Source organism: Amblyraja radiata, chromosome 3 (assembly GCF_010909765.2).
Source record: "Amblyraja radiata isolate CabotCenter1 chromosome 3, sAmbRad1.1.pri, whole genome shotgun sequence".
NCBI classification, from domain to species: domain Eukaryota; kingdom Metazoa; phylum Chordata; class Chondrichthyes; order Rajiformes; family Rajidae; genus Amblyraja; species Amblyraja radiata.
In genome coordinates, this window is record NC_045958.1 from 76,724,549 (window position 1) to 76,748,074 (window position 23,526).

Consider the following 23,526-nt stretch of genomic DNA (forward strand, 5'->3'; position numbering starts at 1 on the left):
TTCCCCACTACCAATTTTAAGAGCCTTAAGAGCCCGAAGAGCCTGTCCCACTTTCACGACCTAATTCACGACCTCTGCCGAGTTTACCCTTGACTCATACTCGCAGCATGGTCGTCACGAGGTCGTAGGTAGGTCGTGATGCTAGTCATAGGTGCTCGTGGCATCAAGTAGGTCGGGGCGTTTTTCTAGCCTGATGAAAAATGTCCACGAGTAAAAAAGGTCGTGAATTAGGTCGTGAAAGTGGGACAGGCCCTTTATTTCCTTAAATTATGCAAATTATAGCAGGGGCTGAGCAAATCTGTTTCGAAAATCCAATCCGGAGGCAAGGAGAGTAGATACAATGAATTTCACATAATTATATTTTTATGGATAGAGCTGCCGATGTTCTTTCATAGGCACAACCCGAGGTGACATGTATGACTTTTCTTTAATGCTTCAAAATATATCACCTATAAAATATATCACCTTGTTTTACTCACCTGCAAATCCGGCCAACTGCAAGATTGGATTCGTCCTTAATCTCCCATTTCAGCTGCTCAGCAATAAACTGCTTTACTATTTCTTGGCAGGTCTCATCTTGTCCACTTATGTTTTGGAGCTTGTGAAGCATGACCAGGTATTTACTCTCAATCTGACAGTATCTGGCCTCGAGATATGCACACTGGAACAAGAGAAAGGGAGGTTCCAAAAGTAAACCAGAATATCTGCTCATTTAACAGTGCAATGACGTAATCCAGAAAGTAAATGGAATTTCCAGACAAGAGTCTTTCCAACAGAACAGATAGTGAGCAATGGTTCTAATTGGTGGGAGAATTAGTAATCATTAAAATTTGCACTTTAAGTAAAATGCAAAACTTTTATATAAACAATGTTTTTTTGGTCAGAGGCTTGTGCTTTGCCTAGACAGACATTAGAAGCAGATTCTAATGGAATTTGCCAAAGGGGATTGAACAAATACTTTTTAAGGAAATATTTTGGCAGGTTTGGGGGATATAGGGTTAATCAGACAGAGTGTTCGCCGATTCAGAAAAGGTTTCAGAATATCCTTCAAATACCTTCAGTGACAAATATCACGAGGAAGGAGAGACAGTAGAAAGATTCACAAAATACATAAAGGTGGCTTCTGGACATACTCTGGGTCTACTGGCTGGCTATATTGAACGCAACAATTTGGGGGAATTTTGATGTACTCAACGTGCTCAGCAGGTGGGAACACCAGTCACACACCTGCAACTTCATGGGCCAAATTGGATTGGCTGTGGAAAGCAGTTCTAAAGCCAGACACTCTGAAGTCTGCCTCCCCCAAATAATTTAATGCTGTGCACATTGGAATTTGCTATCACTCCCTGTGGGATCTAATCCCCGTTTGTTTGAAAAGGGATTCCTGACAAGATTAACAGGGGAAAAAAGCAAGTTGTTTCTTTTTTACATCTAGACGTGGCAGTATGCTGTACAGTATTGTCATTCCTCATTGCCACTGGGTCCAAATCCTGCCAAACGTCCTGTCTAATAGCACTGACGGGTACAGTCACTGGCAGGACTGCAATGGGTTCAAGGTAAAGTCGACCTTGAGAGGCTTAAACTACTGCTGGCAGCCTATACCTTAGGAATAAAGAAAAAAATAATTGCAAACCCAATTACATCCATTGTTTTAGCTCTCAGTTACTGACTCGGTGTCTGCAATTTATGTCATTTGGTACATCAGACAAAGCAACTGCCAAAGTCACTTTGTATCTTGGATGACAAATTAGAACTTGCATCAATCTCAAATAGTTGTCAACAATTTACCATCAAATCAATTGGAAGCACAGTGAAAATGTTATACAAAACAGTAGGAGCCCTTCTTGCTCTTCAAACCGAGGGAGGTTTGCCTCCCTCCTCTCCTCTTTGTTCAAGCTTCCAAGATTTTCAACTAATTTGATTCAGTTTATGAAACTTCACTCTGTTCATGCCCTTTCAGGCAGAGCACCTGAGATTAACATTCCTTAATAAAAATTACTCTTTGTGTCCCACTCCGGTTCCTTAGCCAACTTTCTTAATTCCGTGTGCTTTGGTCATTGTCTGTCTTGCCAGCTTGCATTCAAAATCCTCCTTAATCTTGTGGCCTCTTTAAAATTCACTGCTTCCAATGGATTTGATGCCAAACTCTTGACAACTATTTGAGATTGATGCAAGTTCTAATTTATCATCCAAGATACAAAATGCGCTGCTTAGTTTTGTCCTTTTAGATTGATTATTATGGTGTTTAACAGATCAGCTTCATTAGGTTAGTACTGCCTTCTCAAGTTTGCCTGGTTCTGTTCGCAACCTGCCTTTCGGAACTCAATGAATTTAACCTGGGTTAATCCGTTGACTTTGACAGTGATAATAGACTGAAAAATATGCAGAGTCACAATGTCAGTTTGTGGTGGTGTATGTTTCAGATGATAGTCCACAATGCCTCAGCATACTGCATTTTAAAATGTCAGATCTGACTCTATCATATTTTAGTGGAATTACAGTGCCAGACAAAAGAATGGAGGGTACCTGAAATGGGTAATGGTATGAAGGTAAGAGGCATGCCACTTAGGATTTAGATGAGCAGAAGATCAGTGGGTTGCAGACATTTGGAATCCTCTATCTCTGCAGGTTGTGGATGCTCAAATATTATATTCAAGGCTGCGTTAATGGACTGTGGGATACTAAGGGAAGGGATCAGGTGAGAAAGTAAAGCTGAGGAGGAGCCTCAAACATGGTCTTTTGAATGGTGGGACAGCCTGGAGGCCTGCTCCTGTTCATAGTTATTATGCTCTTGCAAAGAGAGAATGGCAACTCCAGTTCACTGGAAACAAACAAATATTAATTGATATAAAAACCCGCCATTGTATTTACAGCCAACTTTCTCAAGTTCAAGTTACATTGTCACATACACTAATTGGTGCAGTGCAATTTGAGTTACCATACAGCCACACAGATAAAATAAAATGAACACAACACTATAGAATTTAACATGAACATCCCCCACAGTGGAATCAATGTTTTCCCACTGTGAGGGAAGGCAATAAACTTCAGTCGTCTTCCTCTTGTTCACCCGTGGTCGGGGGCTTTGAGCCCTCCACAGTCACCGCTACGGTGGCCCGATGTTCAGGCCCTCTCGCCGGGATGATCGGAGCACCGGCGTCAGAACGGAAGAACACTCTCAGTGGCTTGGAGTTCCAAATCGGCCACTTCTTACCGGAGACCGCGGCTTCCGAAGTCCACAGGCCGAGCTGGGCGGAGATTCAACACTGGCGATCCCCGGCAAAGGATCTTTAACTCTGCGATGTTAAAGTCAGCGCCACCTGCGGCTGGAAGCTCTGCAAACCACAGCTCCACGGTGTTAAAGTCGGCAGTCCCAACATTCCGCAGCTCCAACATGGCGATCCCCGGTAAGGCATCGCCCACTCCGCAATGGAATTCAGTTCTGCGCCGCTGCTGAAGCTCTGGCCGGTCTCCGGCAGGAAAGGCCGCGCCAATCCAGATGGTAGGCCGCGAGGGTGTGGGGGCGAAGATGCGGCTTGGAGAAAAGAAGCATTCTTGACCAGGAAGTGACTGGGAAACTGTTTCCCCTCTTCCCCCCCCCCCCCACCCCACCCCTACATAAAAGACTAAAAGACATCCAAAAACATACTCTTTGACAGACTAAAAATAACATAAAGGGTGAAAGGACGGACAGCTGCTGGCGAGGCTGCCACGCTCGATGGCGCCACCACTCGAGTTGCAAACTGATACAATCTGTCGCATGACCCACATTACATAGGTAACCAGATACAAGCTCCCTCCCCCACACCACCCCCAGTACCTTCATGGACAGGGCCTTCTCACGATCCCTGGCGTTCTGCCACAACTTGGTGACCTGATAGATCTCAGAATTCAAGAACTTGTTTTGCGTATTGTAGGCTTCTTGAACATCCTATTTGAAGAAAAACCAAATGATTGAATTGATAACCTCCAAGTATCTCAGGTTTGTCCATAACTTACAATGCACTACCTTAAAGGATATAGGGACTTCCAAAAAAGGAACTGCAAAAATATTTGAAGTGGTGTGGGCAACTGCAGATCTAATGGAAATGAGGAGGGGAATGACTAAATAAAAATGAAACACAAGGCCTTAATTTTATGATTCAGCAGGAAGTTATTGGGTTGAATACAATGTTGTTTGCTGAGACACATTACCAAGATGATCTTGCATTTACGCAACAAAATATGGCCTTTTTAAAAAAAAAAGGGGAAATGTTCTTACACCCCACCGTCCTCTGCCGCAGTAACACAATTTCCTCCAGCTCTAGAAACCTCTTTGATCTCTGCACCCATCCAGAACTGGCACTTGTTATTTACAAATTTCATTGCCCCCTCTTTAGCAGTTGTATCTTCAACTGCACTGCCCCCAACTCCTGAATTCTCACTTCAACATTTCAACCTTTCTCTAATCCATGAAACCATCAAACACAAATATAGCTTTACTGTATCTATTCTAGAATTTTCCTTATGGAGTGCCTGACCACGTTTTGCTCTGCAGCATACCTGCGAATCACCCAGAAATATTTACGAATTAGAGGCACGTGTGCAGGTAGACAGCAATTGTGTTGGGAGAATGTGAAGACTTCCAAACTCTCTTCTTCAATCATCAATTGATGCAAGATCAACTGTTAATTATAAACCTATGATTGTTAATCAAGAGTACTAAGATAGGGTGAGGGAAGGAGGAGAGCATGCAGAGTCAGGACACAATTCATCCACAAATTAAATGAAAAGTGGAACAGTTCGAGGGAATAAATGTTTTTTTCTATTTTAATGTAATACAAATCAAAGGAAATCAAGGTAGAAACGGCAATTTGTTTATCTCTCCGTGAAATACAAAGGAAAATAAGTTACAAATTGATATGCTGGGTTATTAAGGCAATGGACATGTTCATTAGAGAGAAGCTATTGCCTCTGATAAGTAGAAAATGGAGATGGATAAACATGTGATGGATAGATAAATAGAGGGGTATGGAAGCATTAAATGGCAGGGCAAGAACAAAGGGCCTGGTGCCTCCTACTCATATTTTTCCTTTATTTTTGTGTTTCAATGGGTGTGCTAAGTCAAAGAGATGACTATTCAGGAGTAATGTCAGGAAGTACCACCTCACACAAATGCAAGTGAAAATTTGGAATTCTTTCCTGACAAACACCTCTGGAGACTGAAAAAAAAAAAAGAGCCTTATTAAATCTGAGAATTATGCCAGGACACAGATCAGCCATGATGCTAACGAGCGATGGAAATGAATTGAAGCAATCCTAAGAGGGCTGAATGCCCTCAGCCTGTTTTAACGTCTTTTCTAATTCAAGCATCCAATATTACCTTACCACCCAAGAGGAAGCTGCCTGACCAATCAACACAATGTAAGTTCACAGAACACCCCCATAATTTCTCCTGCAAACTCTTCTCCCCCAATTCCCATCAATAGGCGCAGGAGTTGGCCATTCGGCCCTTCGAGCCTGCACCGCCATTCAATATGATCATGGCTGATCATCCACAGGGAGACTCCACACAGGGAGCACCAGGACTGAACCCAGATCCCTGGCACGGTGAGGTGGCAGCTCCATTAGCTTTGTCATAGTGCTCTCAGTATGCATACGATATAACTTTATTTATCCCATTGTCCATTTCTAACTGATTTAAGATGATGATGGCAAGTCACTTTCTGGTACAATCAGCTACTGTCATAATTTGTCAGCTTTATCCCTTTACCTGCATGTGTGAAACCTTTGTCCTTAACTCGTCCAGGGTTGTGGCGATAACCTCGTCAAATTCTGGCTTTTCAGTCTCCTTGGCCACCATCTGCTCCGTGAGTTTTAGGATGACCTCCTGCTTGGCGTGGTTCTTGTCCATCAGCAGCTGGGCATGCTGCTTCAGCTCGTCGACGTGGGTTTGCTGGAGCTTCAGGTTCTGTTCCATCTCGTGCCTCTCCTTCTCCAGCGAGCACACGCGATTCTCCAGCTCCCTGATATGCCGCACCTTGTGCCGCACCAGCTCCAGGCGGGTGGAGTCATCAGCCGTGAGAAACGAGCCGCAAGCCCTCTTCTCCTGCTGCGCTGCTTCCAGAGCCCTGTGCAGGAGCTTCACCAGTTCCTGTGGTGGTGAATCAACAAATGGTCATTGCACTGCAGGATGGGTGCAACTACGCCAGCGAAGCCGCTGGGTAAACTCACGAGGACTGGAGGGAAGTTTGATTATGAGGAGGAATTGGTTAAATTAGGCTCTTTTTCCTCACAATATTGGTACAGGAGGAGACATTTTATTGATGTGTATTAAATTAGTGGCCAGATTATCATGAATAGGAATTACTCATTTCACTTTGCGACATGTTGGCCGGTGTGGGCAAGTAGGGCCAAAGGGCCCGTTTCCACACTGTATCACTTTATGATTCTATGACTTAGCAGGGATGTCAATTACCTGAGAATTCAGAAGAGAATAATTTGAGGTGAGCAGAGGAAAAATAATTCCATTCAATAATTTTGAATGGGGGTCTGAAACTCAAATGTCAGATAGGAAAGTGGAGGCAGAAAAGCTCAAAAAATGTTTAAGGTTTTTTGGGATCCTGAATTCCACAATCAATTTATTGTACTTTATTGAAGGCAGCTATAATACCTCCTTGGTATGAAAACCCAAAGTTAAACAGATGTTTGATAAAATGCAGAGGAAATTGCTGGGGTGATAACAGGGCTGCGGGACTTTGATCATGTGGAGAGATTCAAGATCTTCTCCCTTGGACATGAGCCACAGCTCAGTGGGTTGTTCCCATTCTCGCCAGGAAGCCAAAGGTCAGGGCTGTTGGGTGTGTCCCATTTCAAGTCACTTCACAAAGCAGTGACTGTGGAATGATACAAAAGTGCAAGTTTGTTCTCTCTCACAAACACCTGTTCAAGAGGCCTGGGAAGCTAACTAGCTGCTACAAAATTTACAGGAAGAAACACCCTCTAGAAATGGAACTTATATTTTGGGCACAACTTCAATAAACACGCCTGCTACAGTAGTTATTGCATAAGTTGCCTTACCCTTTGTGCATTCAGCTCCCTGGTGAGTCTCAAGACATCCTTGTTTAATTCGGCTGGGGAAGTCCCATCCTTCACTGCAAACCTCTCCTGCCACATTGGACCAGTGTTGAGAAAATTGACTAAGTTTCTCAAATTGCCGCCTGTTGAAGTCTTTCGGGGTAGAGGCTTCTGTACTTCCAGGTGACACTCCTTAACTGAAGGGAACAAATGTGGAGAAGGGGTGGTAGGTGGGATGCGGGGCAAGATGTAGGCCCATTGCACACTCATCCAAGCACAATTTCTTTCTACTAAAGCCAATTGTAAAGAGAAACAGGCAAGACAACAGCTTCAATATTTGATTTATGCAGGTCCAAATTAAGAATTCTATTCCCAAGCCGCAGGCTACAGGTTACATTTAAAAAATGGAACTGAGTTTCACTTCAGGGAAAGATATTTCCCTCCAACATTACTGCACTAAATCCTTTTGTATTCGTACAATGGTATTAGCATTGCCATCAGTCATTTGGTCTTGTGCCAGCCAATGGAAAGAGCTATTCTTTGTTCTTATCCTGATTGCAATTTTCCTGTAATCCTGCAAATTTAGCTCCTTCAAATATCTAGTCAATTCCTTTTTGAAAAGATAAGACAAAATTTGCTACCTCCACCCTTTCAAGCAGTACATTCCATTGGTTTTATAACCAAATGTGTAACATTTATTATCTGTGTGTAGTTCTAGATATTAATCTGTGCTATTAATCAAGATGCCTGTATGTCCTGCAGATCAGCTTCAAGGGCTGCAGCAAATGTTCTAACCCGTGAGGCAGAAGGCATGGTTCTCCTCTCACCCAGAGTTGTAATCTGACTTCCGGTGCTGTTAGAGAACTCCTACCCTGGATGAGACTATAAACCAAGGCCCCAATCTTCCAGTCTTAAAAAAATCCTGCAATATGATTTCAATGACAAAAGATCTACTCGACATCCCAGGCAATTTATATTATCTGAGAGAATATTTGGTCCCTTGTTTTAAGCGTGTTTGTGAGGGCTTGCCATGCATTGCACACAGTACAATAGCACCTAACTTCACAAGCACTATATTCACTAAAAAGAACAATTAATTAGCAGCCCAGGTTAACCAGGTTTAAAAAAAAAACTACAATAAATTATGACATATATATCCCCAGATTAAAGCACATTCCAGCATAGCTAAATCCAATAACCAAAATGGGCTTGGTTTATTTTATTGCCTGGAACTACTCTCATTTCTTCTCATCACCTCCATTTGCACCCTCTGGTCCATCCACCCAGCTCTACCTGATGTATCCTCTCCTTTGGGCAGGGATGGACTTCCGCTCATTTCACTTGCTGCCTGGTTCATTTCTTCATAGCTTGTTCGATTTTCCCTCAACGGCTTGTTCCCACAGAACTGAAGCACAGTTTTTGAACCAAAATTTCTGCATGAGGGGAGGGGTCAGTAGTGGAGATTGGGGGTGAGGGAGGAGGGGATGTAGAGCAGAAACACAAGAATGAAATCATAACTGAGCAGTTATTGGCATAAACAAAATCTTCAGTGAGTGGCTGCATGCAGTTATTAGAAACAACATTAAACCGAAACCAAGACACAAAGAGACTCCAGATGCTGGAATCTTGAGCTAAAAAAAAAACTGCTGGAAGAATTTAGTGGCTGAGGTAACAGATCTAGAGGGAAATGGACCAACAATATTTCAGGTTGGGACCTTTATTCGAGATTGTCTAGTTCCCTCCACACATGCTGCCTGACCCGCTGAGTTCCTCGACAGTTTGCTTTTTTATTAAAATCCAACTTTGAAATCACTCAAATATGCACATTGTTGGGTTAAAGTCCAACACTTTTACGATCTGCAGACATTCTGCATATTTCCTTCCGTAAATGTTCTATATTTTTAAAGTTCTAAAGTTTGAAAGCTGTTCCAAGTTTCATCGCACACAGCATTGCATTCCATTGGTGTTAAAACTGGAACATCAGATTGTTATCAAGAATCAAAATCAAAACTCAGAGCTAACGGAGCAAAGATATTGCGAACATCCCAGTTGGCCCAATGCAATGTTTACACTCTACACAAGCATCCACCCAAAGCACCTCTTCATTCTCCCTCAATCATTTCAGCCCGTTTTCCCCAACCTCATGTTTATTCAGCTTCCCCTTTCAGATATTTGTGTCAACCATTCTATGTAGTAGCAAGTTACACATTTTAACCACTCCTTGGGCAATGAAGTTTCTCTCTGGTTCTGCTATGAATTTATCAGCAAACCTAATGCATTTGTGGCTCATATATTCCAAACAGAATTATTAAAATATATTTTTCCAATGCACAGTCCCTGACTAATGGAAGCTGAGCCCTGATCAATTCCAGTAGAAACAGCCATTCGAGTACAATCCATTTTGGCTCTATGTCCTTTTAAACCTTTTGGTTTGGCAATTATCCATTGATCTAATTTAAAGTTATTAAATGAGCCTGCATGTTTTGTTTTCCAAGTCAGGGTGGAAGAATGGCTGCATTCTTTCTTTCTGCACAGGATTTTTTTTCAACCCTCCCTGATTCAAGACATTACAGATTCATTACCTTATCCCCAGCACATCACCCAAGAGCCATCACCCCTTGCTGAATTATCAGTGGAACAGAGGAGATGGGATGGTTAATACGATATAGCTCAGACCAAAATGTCCAAAATGTCAAAACATTTTTAAATGTCTGCAGTAAATTAGCACATAAATTAATTGAAAATAATGGCCAAATTGCCTAGTGAAGGTTTGGGAAGGGTGGGAATGGGGAAGAATAAAAAAAATGAAAGGCAATTAAGTGCCCTTGAAAGGTTTAGGGGTCATTATGTAGACCAAGGCCTTTCCCAGATTTTACATAATGATGCAGCATAGAAGGTAGCCATTCAGACCATCACTTTAGCGCTAGCTTTTTGGTAGAGCTCTCCAATTAGTCTAATTAATTTGGTACACAACTGCAACCTTTTTGTAATATTGTAAATATTCATTCTATATTGAACCCACTCGAACTGCTGCTTTCAGACAGCACCTTTCAATTGTAGCAAATTGACCTTTAAATATTCTTCCCATTAAAAATGACAAATGATGACAAATACTCACTGGATTTCAGTTCCCAGATGCTTGAGGGAGATGTTGGACAAAGTGCTTGGTTGTAGAGGGGCAGGCAACGAGGCTGCTTCTTCCCCAACCAGGCCTGTCGGTATCTTCACCGGATCCAGGAACTCATTTGTTTCCTCTGAGGAGAAAGATAGTGTTATTTCCCTGCTTGTAACGGGGTACTGATTTTAGATCAGCCATGATCGTACTGAATGGCGGTGCTGGCTCGAAGGGCCGAATGGCCTACTCCACCTATTTTTCTATGATTTTATGTTTCTCACAAAGCTGCTTGTTGCCAACCAATTCACACCTGGCGTTCAACAAACACCTGCAGTGCTAAAGCTATGCTTCCCTCTAATGGTCAACAGTATAGGTATGTTACAAAACTTACCTTCAGCGGCGCTGCAGTTCTGTCACTGGCCGTGTGCGCGACTTTGGCGCCTTTGAGGAGGGGGGCGGGATTAAAATGCCGTTTTCTCCTGCCTGTCCGAGATATATTTTCTCGGGCTGCTACCTGATGCTGAAAATTCGTTCCGACTGCCTTTCTCTAAATTTTTTTTTAAACCGCGGGACAATTTCAGCGCTGGAGTAAAATAAAAAGCGACATCTAACGCCGTCAACGCAGGCAATGGAACGGATCTCACGTACGGGACAAAGCAAGGTAAGTTGTTTATTTTACATATAAACTTGCTTCTTAGGATGACTTTAATCAAAATTTCACGTTGCAAAAATGTGATTAGGGCCCCATACAAACCGGCAGTGTTTCACACAGAGAGTGGTGAATCTCTGGAACTCTCTGCCACAGAAGGTAGTCGAGGCCAGTTCATTGGCTGTATTTAAGAGGGAGTTAGATGTGGCCCTTGTGGCTAAAGGGATCAGGGGGTATGGAGAGAAGGCAGGTACAGGATACTGAGTTGGATGATCACCCATGATCATATTGAATGGCGGTGCAGGCTCGAAGGGGCGAATGGCCTACTCCTGCACCTATTTTCTATGTTTCTATGTCTATGTTTCCTGCCGATATGGGGTTTAAATTCACCGCAAACCGCAACGTTTCAATCGATCGCGTTCCACAAAAACCCACTCGCAAGATGATTAAAATGGCCATTAATTTACGGGAATTAAACACTAAATTCCTTCAATTTGGCCTATAAATTCCTGACAATGAGATTTAAAAATCATGTTATATTGTGAATTCTTGTGTGAATGTTATTTAGACACTTAGGCTATTTAAAAATGTTAACCTTTTCTTAAGAAATTGATAGATGTTTAGATCTAGTAATTGAATTTTGTAATTAGCTACAATTAGGTAACTAACTAATTATATGCTTTAATTTCAGGTCATCCAAGTAATCTTACTTATTTCATATTTGTTTCAGAATGCTTCAATCTACAATAACTGAAATTTTCTTTCAGTTCTCTTAATTTTTAAGAAAGTTATGGGCTTTTGACTGTCCTCGATCACAGCTTTTGAGTTAAGTCAATGGAAAAGCAATAGGGAACAAGATGCTAATTTCAGAGTATGAAAATGGCCATAACTTTTTTAATACTGAAGATATGAATGTGAATTAGATGTCAAATTAAACTTCTTTTTATGCTTTATCTGATGGGATAAATTGCAGACTTGATTTTTAGAATCTCAACATTTTGTAACATTGCTACACAGTACGGAATGTATTCTTAGTCTTGATACATATTTGAAATTCGTTGCTTAAATTATGGCTTTAATGAGAAAAAAAATCACATCTTTAAACAAAAATAAACCCATCCAACAACACAGATGTAAACTAAATCAACATATTGAATTGTTTGTAAGCCGATGATTTAGTCATTATCATATTATCACTTGTGGGAACTTGCTGTGCTGAAATGACCTGCCACACTCCCTTCCTGATAACAGTGACTGCACTACTAAAACATCTTCAATGGCTCTGAAGCAGTCTAAAATGCCTTAAAAGGCTCTCTATTTATTCTTTCCTCGCAATTATTTTATCCCAGGAAGTTTGAGTATAGTAACGAATATAAACTCACATAAAGTGAGCTCTCAGCTGAGAGTAGAATTTTGCCTATTTTTCCAATACAAGATCATCATGAACAATGTTATTCAACACCCGGCATACTTCGCATCCTCAGAATGCAGCTCAGCAAAACTGGTTTAGATTATGAAGTTTCAAAGTGGTTTACATCAATTATTTAGTGCAGATGAAGTCCATTGAACCAGATCTTTGAAGGAAGGAATACCTCATTTTGCTGCCTTTTCCCCAAGGAACCTGTGATTCCTTGTAATTATCCAATTGACTTTCCAAGTAATTACAATTGACTTTTATGAGAGACATCATTAAACTGCTCATCTTCAGAGATGATAGGAAGTTGTTCAACTTCTGGCAACACCAATCTAGAACCTACAATGTCCAAACTTTAGTAGTTGAGCAACAGTATGCAGACAGCACTTGGAATTCTGCGTGTTCAGATGCCTGGCTCAAAGCCTTCAGTGCTGCCTTTACTCGAGCAGGTAAAGTAGGCCTTATAGTCAGCAGCTGTACTACAAAGGCCTTCCAAAAACTTGTTGCACCACACTGTTGACTACAATCATTCATGGCAAATCCCATAAGTACATGCATCTGGTTCCCCGTATCTCATAAGCCACTTTTCAACCAAGTTCAACATTGATTATGAAATTCAACATTTCAGTGCTTCAACACAGCTTGGAGTCAATGGAGGAAATAGGTATTCAAGATCATGCCTTAGACCATTACATTATTTATGCTCTACCAGGCAGCAGTGATCTTGCTCAAAACCCTCTTGAAGAAATGCAAAATCCCCACCGACTCCTGAGCATCTGTGGCTCATGCCTGTTGAAAATGTAGAAGGAACTTTCATGATGGTAGAGAACCTCATGGCCGCGCGTCAGATAGACATACCTTATGTATGTGGTAAAAACAGTGCACCCACCTCAAACTACCCACTCACTTTCCCATAAGCTGCCATCTACTCAATAGCTACTTCAAAATCAATAATACCAAAATCAAAATAATCCATCCTCAATCTTGAGGGGTTGCCCAAAACCCTCTGTTATCAGACTACTGACAGGTCCTTCCATAAGTTAGGGTAGTTCCGATCTACCAACCTACCTCATTACGGATATTGGACTTTTTTGGGCTATAATGCAGATAAGCTATTCTTCACTATGGTATTTCTCTTTTCGTTCTACCTGTTGTACATGCGTATGACCTGATTTTATTCATGTGCAGTATTATCCGATTTGATTTGATAGTTTGGAAACAAAAGCTTTTCACTGTAAAAACCAAAACCAAATAAGCTTCCAAGTGGTGCACACCAGATCAGAACCAGTCACTTCCCCAAAAAATATCTGGCTCTTCTGTCAATCTTAAATCTTTGTCCTCTAATGACATTTTTTCTCAGTGGAAGTCATCTTCTGGTCATAATGTGAGCAACATTGTCACTTAATTGTAAAATAACCACAAATTCCTCACGCAACTTGAATCCTAGCATCATCCTGGAAAATCTCTACACCTTATAAATGGTCTTCACATCATTCCTAAAAAATGTCTAAAATTAACACCTAACTAGTTTTTCTTATGGTTTCTTCTGCACTCAAAAGACCAGAATCCATTCTATTTTTGCAATTCATAAAACATGCAAACATCAAATTGTAAACAGCCACAAGAACTATCATTCTTGGATGGATTAAAACAAAGTTTGTTGGATGACACTGGCTGCCAACCCTTTCGGTGAAATATCTTGCTGCTCATCTCCTGGTCTCTGACAGCCCTTGAAGGACCTCTAAGGTTAGGCCAGAAAAATAACATCTGCTTACAAAACCAAAAAAACTCTACCATCCAGATATATTTTTTATAGAAACCAGGACAGCTTCCTGACCTGGCAGCCTCATTTCCATCTGTTGCATGACACCAAATTTGCAAATAACTGCACTTCGAGATCAGTCTGGTAGAGCAACAAAAATTGGCTAATTCCACTGTCATTAAAGACTGGCGGCTGCTTTAGTACGAGTGCACCCTCTGCTTTTTGTGGTTATTCTTCACTCGTTACCATTTGCACTAGAAATAATGTTGCCTTTTATGGAAGGACTGTTTTTGATCATGAGTTTCATTTGCTGCAGTAGATTTGGGCTCTTACTTTGACCAATATATAAACAGATGAAGAAATAGACTTTATTGTAAAATACATAATTTATTGCAAGTTCTGTCTCCAGCTCATTATCAAAGATGTAAATATTTATTCAATGGTAAATGGTTGATAAGCAAAAGGCTGTTCTCATCCAATAGCTTGGAAAAACACCAAATGCTGGAGTAACACAACGGGTCAGGCAGCATCGCTGGAGCATATGGATAAGTGACAATTCACCTGACTCGAAACGTCATCTATCCATGTTCTCCGGGGATGCTGCTTGGCCCACTGAGTTACTCCACTACTTTGTGTCTTTCCTTGGTAAACTAACATCTGCAGTTCCTCGTTCCTACATTTCCTCATCAAATAGATTGCCCAGCGCAAAGAATATGGTCTTCACACAGATGGCTTTTCCATCTCTCGGCGCTAAATGAAATATATGAACTAGGCAATATCTGAGCACCCTTTACTTAAACTGGTTATTTTGATAGGCATTTCAGGGAATAATTCGGAAGACGCAGGATCTTTTCATCCCAAAGAGGAAGAAAGATTCCAGGAGGAGAATGAGGCAACCGTGGTTGACAAGGGAAGTCAAAGACAGGGTAAAACTAAAATTGAAGGCATATAATATTACAAAGATTAGTGGGAAGCTAGAGGATTGGGAAGCTTTTACAAACCAACAGAAGGCAAGTATAAAGGCAATCTGGGCAGAAAAGATGAAATATGAAGTTCAGGTAGCTAATTATATAAAAGAGGATAGCAAAGGTTCAGATATATAAAGAGTAAGTGAGAGGCTAGAGTGGACATTGGACCACTGGAAAATGATGCTGAAGAACTAATAATGGGGAATAAAGAAAGGGCAGATGAATTGAATGAGTTTTTTGCATCAGTCTTCACAGCAGAAGACAACAATAATGTGCCTGAAATTCAAGAGAATTGGGGCAGAAGGTGGAATTGCTATTACTAAGGGGAATGTGCTTGAGAAGCTCAGATGTCTGAAGGTGGATAAGTTACCTGGACCAGATGGACTATACCCAGGGTTCAGGAAATGGTAGCTTTAGAGTTTGCTGAGGAGCAAAGCAAAAGAGAGAAACTATGGACCGGTTAGCCCGACTTCTGTAGTTGGTAAGATTTTAGAGTCCATTATTAAGGATGTTTCTTACTACTTAGAAGCACATGATAAAATAGGCCGAAGTTAGCATGGTATTGTGAAGGAGAGATTTTGCCTGACAAATATGTTGGAATTCTTTGAGGAACAGCAGGATAAACAAAGGAGAATCAATGTATATTGTTTACCTGGATTGTCAGAAGGCCTTTGATAAGGTGCCACATCTGAGGCTGCTAAAGAAGATGTAGCACAAATGGGGTACCCCCTGCAAGATATTGATGTTAAATCAGCGCAACCCCATTTACTCTCACAGCTGCTATAAAAATCCACAGGGCACTGTTTTGAAGCACAATATTCTTGCAAATTTCCAGCCCGACATTAATTTTGACAGCACAACAACCATCTCACGTAATTACTTGATTTGGAAGATCGAATGATTACATCTCATTGTTGTCTGTCGAGTATATCCACCTAGCTTGCTGATGCCTACAACGGCACAGATCAAACGACTACCCGCTTTACAAGAGTCCATTCAGCAATTCATTCAGTGAATTCTTCATTCTACGATGATCTACTGGTCCAAAAGTTGAGCTTTTGCAAGTTATCAGGACGAGGGTGTGGCTTAAAATAGTCTGACTCACCATCCTTTTCACAGTTGATCAACAAGATTGGCAAGATTTACCATTCGGTATGGAATTAATATTTACATCCCTGACGATGAGCTGGAGGCAGGACTTCCAATAAAAGGTGTGTTTTACGATAAAGTCTATTCCTTAGGTAAACACATTTAAAAAAAAATATATCAGTCTATGTAAGAGCCCAAATCACACAATAGCAAATGAAGCTCAAGATCAAAAACAGTCCTTTCATAAAAGGCAAAACTATTTCTACTGCAAAATGCAATGAGTGTAGAATAACCACAAAAAGCAGATGAAGTGCTAAGATCAGTACCCTTCCTTTACAGTAATGCAGCCTCCAGTCATGAAGAATACAGAAATAGTAAGATTAAATGAGAACTTACCAGTTTGAAGTTTGATCGTTATTTTATGAGGAGTAACGTTGAGGGATTACGTGAAGAACCCCGCCAGGACGCATGCGTGTCATTCTTCAAAGCAGCGGTGTGAAATCACAGATAACGGTAATGACTAAACATAGTAAGATTAGAGAAGAGATACCAGTTGAGTATATGATCAAGGGTGGGAGCGGAGGGCACGTAATCCCTCAACGTTACTCCTCATAAAATAATGATCAAACTTCAAACTGGTAAGTTCTCGTTTAATCTTACTATTTTACTTCGGAGTCACGTGAGTGACTACGTGAAGATTTTAAAGCTCTGTGATTTCATGCCGTGGAAATGAGTCCATGCATCACATCTGCCTTGATTATGGGGAGAATAGTGTTAACATCATTAGACATCAATACGATATTGAAAACCCAATGATAAATATATTAACACCAAATTATAGCCCCTATTTATGGGGTAAATTATATTACAGAACTTAAAATTGTTTCTGCAAATGTTCCAGGTTTAATGACTGGTTTGTTATAAAATCATTGGAAAGTTTTCTCCGTTGACCATCCTGCTGTCTTGAGGATTTGGTCCATAGGAACATCCAACTTCATAGCTGCCGATGTAGCGGCAGCCCTGGTGGAGTGAGATTTAAAATGCTAGTGTCTACTCCAGCCTTATTAGGACCTGTTTTAGCCATCTAGAGATGGTCTGGACTGTCACTGTTTTGAGTGGCTGTTTGTAGCTGATTAAAAGTGACATTTCTTTCCCTCTGATGATCTTAGTATACTCCATATATAATAGTAAGTGTGTTACAATACAGAGACGATCATCTGTCGGGTATGCCCTGAATTCTGTTTTTAGGCCTGCTGACCCCTGTCTGTTCTGTTTGACTAATTCATTGATGTGAAAAGTTAAATTTCCAGATGAAATAGTCATGTTGTCCAGCCTTAGGTTCTGTAGTGACTGGACCCTTTGTGCCGTGACCAAGGCCATCAGCATGACTGTTTCATAGTCAGTTTCTGTAGGGACAGAGCTGTAGCTGGAGACCAGTTTCTTAACATGGTCAGTACAATGCTCACATCCCATATTTGGGAGTGCCTGGTTCTTGGGGGATTAACATTAAAATGCCCCTCATGAGTTTGGTTACCAGGGTGTGTCCCAACAGAATGCCGCTCTGTTCCTTGCCACAGGTATGTTGACAGAGCACTTCTGGCGCAGTTGATGGCACTATGACTGAGCCTCTCATCGTAATGGAGGCTTGCCAGGAATTCCAGAACAGACGGGATGTTCATAGATCTGTGGGTGATCTTTCCTTTGTTACCGGATGGACCAGTAAATTAGGTCTATGATGGATGGTGATGCATGGCTCTAATACCATGTCTAGTATCACCGGGAACCATGGTTGATTAGGCCAATCGGGTACTATCAAAATACCAGACACAGAGTCTTGCTGTATTTTCCTTAATACCCGACTTATGAGGCAGAAAGGAGGGAATGCATAAATAAACAATTTCCCCCAATGCAGCGAAAATGCATCTGTTGCCACTGCCCCAGGTCTGGTTCCCATGAAACATAATTTGATAACTGGTGATTGAGCCTGGATACGAAAAGATCGATATCTGGTGTTCCATACCATGCTGTAATTTCAGCAAATACATTTTTTATCCAACATCCATTCAGTGTTTTCATTGAATTTGCGTGACCTGGTGTCTGCCACTAAATTTAGTTTACCTGGTAAGTAGGTAGCTGATATCCAAATATCTCTCTGGATACACCATTGCCAAAGTGTGTTGGCCAGATTGTCACATGATGTCGATTTGTTTCCACCCATATGGTTGATATATGCTACCACGGTGGTGTTGTCAATTTGTAGTCTAACATGCTGGTGATTTAACCCAGAACAATATGACTTAAGGCCATGGAATGCACTTAACATTTCCAGGAAGTTTATGCCCAGTGTTTGTAATAATGATGCCTCCTGTGCATTCCATCTCCCTCCACAGCTGGAGATGGAATTGGTAGCACCCCAACCAAGTGCACTGGCATTAGTTTGTAGTACTATAGACGGGTTGCTGATAATTATTGGATTGGAACAATACCTGATGTTATGTTCCCACCATTGTAGTTCCATTATGGCCTCTGTTGGTAGCTTCATTGGTCTGTCAAAATGGCCACCATTAATTTTGAGTGCTCTTATTTTTGCGCTCTGTAAATTTCGATAGTGTAAAGGTCCGAATTGTGTGGCTGGAAATGCAGCCACTATCTTCCCAATTATTCTAGCTACCAGTCTAATGGATGGTTTGGTGATGTCAATGATTTCGCTACAAGCCTCTATTAAGGCTGTAACCTTTTCTTTCGGCAAAGTCACTGACATGAGAACTGAGTTAATGGTGAACCCCACAGAATCCATTTTTGTTGAAGGCGTTAATTTAGACTTAACTGGATGGATGATAAACCCCAGTTTTTCAAACAATTGTGTTGTGGCTGTTACCGCTTGTTTAGCCAATTCCAAAGTTTTGCCAACAATAAGTATGTCATCTAGATATGCCATTACCATGTGTTTTTGTTTCCGCAGTAACGCTAGGGCTGGTTTCAAAATTTTTGTGAACAGCCTGGGGGCTGATGTTAGGCCATTAGGTAGTGCCCTGTATTGCCACAGCTGACCCATCCAGTTGAATTTTAAATAACATCTGTGGTCACCTCTTGTGGGTACTGTATAGTAAGCATCTTTTAAATCGATGCTTGCCATGTAGTAGCCTTCGGAAATCAATTGCTTAGCAGTAACAAAGGTTTCCATCTTGAAATGAATATATTGTACAAAGGTATTCAAAGTAGTCAAATCGATGATGATGCGGCAACCACCATCTTTCTTGTTTTTTATAAAGATGTTGGACATGAATTCCTGTGATTCGTGTTGGGTTTTCTCAATTACTCCTTTTTTTATATAGCCGCAGTAATTCAGCATGTGCTTTAGATTTTTCTATGCCCGTGAGCACGAACATTCGGTTCGGTACATGCTGAACTGGAGGGTTATGTTTTTGTATAAATTCTATGGTATAACCCTGGATACTGCTTAGAATATAAGTGTCGGTAGTTAACTTATTCCATGCATCCAAATAATATCGTAATCTCCCACCAACTTCCATGCTCCCTTTAATTCTTAAGGAACCAGACCCACCTACCTCCATGGTTATCAGTGGTAGATGTGTTACTTCTTCGGCATCTTCCGTGGGCGTTGAGGCGCTGTTGTCTGGGTCTGTAGTTGGGTTGGTGTTGAGGGCTTGTGCATTTTCCAGGAAGGTCGGTCTGGCCATGGCCTAAAAAATACCGATGTTGGGTGTTGCTGGTTTTTGCGTTTTCTCCAGTTTGTCTTGGCCGACTGGTGGATGCGTAGGGGTGATGTTTTTGGCCGTAGTAGTGCAAATTTGGGTTCTAAAGCTGGTTGGATAGCACTTTTCCTAATATTGTTTAACTCGTATTGTGAGTTGCAGAGTAAAGCCAGTGCATCTTGGTGGTCTTGGGTCATGTTTTGCTCATTCAATGTGCGGGCAAAAGCCGTAATTCCTGCTGTTAGGACTTTTAGGACTTTCTGTATTTTTAAGTCCCTGGTTCTAATTGATGCCCCGACATGTTTCCAGATGCACTGGTTGACACTGGGAACAATTAGCGACTTGCAGTTCCCTGGTGGTAAGTGTCGTGCTGTGGTGTCCGATAATGCCTGTCCCTGTAGTTGGTTAAAAGACATGTAGTCAATGCTTGCCGCTATTTTCGGCTCCAGGTTTAGGCCAGTTTGGTCGGGTTGGATAAACTGGGACACCATATCCAACATGTTTTCTTTCACCCCAGGCATACTAGGGGTATGTTGATCACTCCCCTCTTCAGGGTCAGCCCAGAATTGACCCTCCGTGCTCCCCTCTGATGAGGGAGAAACACTGTGCAGCCCCACAAGAGGTACTGCTGTGGGGCTTACTACCTGCCCACTGTGGCTAGCCTCCATCTCCCGGAGCCTGCCACTTTGGAGTATTTCCTCCAGTAGCCGCTCCAACTGGCTCTTATGCTCTCGGGCATAGGCCACTCGCGGCTGCTGCTGATCCCGCAGCCGCTCCAACTGGCCCTTTTGCTCTCGGGCACTGGCCGCTCGCGGCTGCTCCTGTTCACCCCCAGCCGCTCCAACCGGCCCCAATGCTCACGGGCACAGGCCACTCGCGGCTGCTGCTGATCCCCCAGCCGCTCCAACCGGCCCCAATGCTCACGGACACTGGCCGCTCGCGGCTGTTCCTGATCCTGCAGCCGCTCCAACCGGCTCCAATGCTCACGGGCACTGGCCGTCGCGGCTGCTCCTGATCCTGCAGCTGCTCCATCCGGCTCCAATGCTCACGGGCACTGGCCGTCGCGGCTGCTTTTGTTCCCCGCTCCCAGCCGCTCCAACCGGCTCCAATGCGCACGGGCACTGGCCGCTCGCGCCTGCTCCTGAAGCCGCTCCAACCGGCCCCAATGCTCACGGGCACTGGCCGCTCGCGGCTATTCAGAGTCGGATTCATCGGAGTCAACGACTCTGTTAGTTTTTTGCTTCACTCTACCGTCCGCCCGTGGCCGGTGCGGGAGCGAAGTCGGGCACAGCTGTTCCCACATTTCGGGAGATTGGCGTGCCGTTGGCTGCTGCTGCCAGCTGCCCGCAACTCCGCGGTTCTCCCCCGCCAGCTTTTTCGCAGCCTTCGTGGATCTGGTCCATGTCTCCACCTGTAAGATAAGTGGAAGGAACGCAGAGTCTCCTTACCTGCTGTTCCCGGCTTTCAAATTCTGCCGCTAAGGGAACGTCGTTTCCCCTGCTGTGACTCATTGCAATGCGTGTAGCGATATGACACGCATGCGTCCTGGCGGGGTTCTTCACGTAGTCACTCACGTGACTCCGAAGTAAAATAGACGATTTTTGCTGTTCTGACTGAGACTTACCGTATCTCTACATGCAGTTACATGCAAACTTGGAGTCATGCAACAGATGGAATGGAGGCTGCTAGTCTAGGAAGCTGTCCTTTGTGTTTCTATAAATATGCATTTGGTTGGCAGAGTTGTTTTAATTTTTTGGTTTTGTTAGCGAGCGTTTTTTTCTGGCAGACACTCAGTTTAGGCAAGATTTATATTTATTTCAAACATGGTCAACGACTGAGATGCTTACATGTTTCAATAAGCTGATTTCTTTCTAGGATCTCAGATGGCATATTGGGAATGCTCTCCCAAGTCAGGAGTTTCAAGTTCACTCCAGAGACTAGAGCACCAACTCTAGGCTGACAGTACAATGTGGTACAAAGGGAGTGCTGCACTGTTGATGTCAGGTCTGTTCTCATCATTAGAACATAAAATATTATTTTGCACCATGACTAGATTTATCCCTCAACGAGAAAAGAGAGCAGCTGCAAGAACACAGCAGGTCAAGCAACATCTATGGAGGGAAATGGACAGGCAACTTTTTCAGGTGTAGGCCCTTCATCTGGACCCCTACCACCCCAGCAACAGACTGTTCCAGCTGCTACGGTCAGGCAAGCGCCTCCGCTGTCATGCTGCGAAAACAGAGAGGATGAGACGGAGTTTCTTCCCACAGGCCATCAGGACTGTAAACTCTGATCTTACCAGGATGTAATTGCTGTTGTGTCTTTTTATGTATGTGTATGTGACAAATAAAGTTGACTTAACTTGGATTGTAATACTTTTAAAAGGCTATTTAAATCCTGATCCAGTATTTATTTTCCAAATGTTCACACAATTAACATTCTTGCTGCATTTTCTTCTTCCAGGCAATTATCATTCTTGTCAATAATCGCATTTTGATTCCGTGGCCACAACCTAACCTCTCTGGTTAGGTACCATGGATACAAACATAATGTGGAACGTGTAATTATGCCTGTAAAGCTGCAGCAAGTAAAACTTTCATTGTGCTGGTTCATATCCAGTGCATATGACAAATAAACCCTCTTGAAACTCGAAACTCATGAAGAATGTTTGGTTGCCCAAGGCACTCATCTGTTCACACAGATAGAATGGATAATAATAGCATGCTCTTCAAATAGCAGGGAATTTTATGATGGTATTTCACCTACAACACCATCAGTGCATTTGTTTGAATTTGTTCACAAAATAGATGCCACATTTGTTGACATTTTAAACTAACATGATAATAATTTGCACTGTTCAGGCTCAGTAGATAGCTCCTTCACCTCAGTCATGAAACCCGACCTTTAAGGGTAAGGCAAGACTCTACATTTTTAAGGAATTTGAAACTTGAAGGATACAAATTAGCGCCAGAAACATGGCAACATTTGTTCAAAGCCTGGGTATGATCTACTATTCTTAAACTCTTGGACTTGGGTATGATTGTGCTTATGTATAGTAAACTGTGCGTTGAAGTCCCATGCCCAAGATCTAAACAGTGCAGGAGAGTGCAGAGGTACAGTATTTCAGGATATACATAAAATCCAGATCTGAGTACATGTAAAAGATCCCACAAGTGCTATTACGAAGTACATAGGAAGTCTCCCAAATATTTTGGCCAACACTTAACCTTCAGCAAAATCTTCAAATCTGTCCAGCCAACAACACTAACCTGTTATGGACATAGAGCCAGCAAATGGATCCCTGCGCCCGGGGACCACGTGATCATAGAGGGCACGTGACCCGCGCATCACGTGATCGAATAGACCACATGACCGTCGGCACCTCCCGCCCGCCTCGTTGAACCGATGACCAAAGATACTAGAGCATTTTGTGTCTATCCTCGGTTTAAACCATAGGTTGTGGAACTGTTCCCTTGTCTGCTAATAGTGAGGAAGAGGTATTGATGTGCTTTTTTCGGTTATAACTTCAAAGCTTTTGGTCCAGGACAAATTGTTGGCAATACACACCTCTGGAAGTTGAAGCCCCATCAAGCACAAGGGCAATAAGCGAGTTCGGTATTCTGACTGCTAATGGTCAGGTCATAGGTCACTCACTATAAACATTGTCGGGACCTGAGCTACTGTGTCTATACAGACCTTTGTTTCATCCGTATTTTCCAACTTTGATTCTTCTAGGTAAGAAAATACAGCTTTCAAA

The 23,526-nt window shown here is 42.3% G+C and overlaps 1 protein-coding gene across 1 annotated transcript in view; it reads right to left on the bottom strand.

The window, feature by feature from the left end:
* The window catches only part of tbc1d2 (TBC1 domain family member 2), a 64,750-nt gene that overhangs the window by 21,093 nt on the left and 20,131 nt on the right, over nt 1-23,526 (bottom strand). The window contains exons 4-9 of the mRNA XM_033018139.1: nt 10,175-10,310; nt 8,350-8,489; nt 7,060-7,253; nt 5,753-6,133; nt 3,821-3,931; nt 480-661 (exon numbers count right to left, since the gene is read on the bottom strand). Of these exons, the coding sequence (XP_032874030.1) occupies nt 480-661; nt 3,821-3,931; nt 5,753-6,133; nt 7,060-7,253; nt 8,350-8,489; nt 10,175-10,310 (1,144 nt within the window). The remainder of the gene's footprint in view (nt 1-479; nt 662-3,820; nt 3,932-5,752; nt 6,134-7,059; nt 7,254-8,349; nt 8,490-10,174; nt 10,311-23,526) is intronic.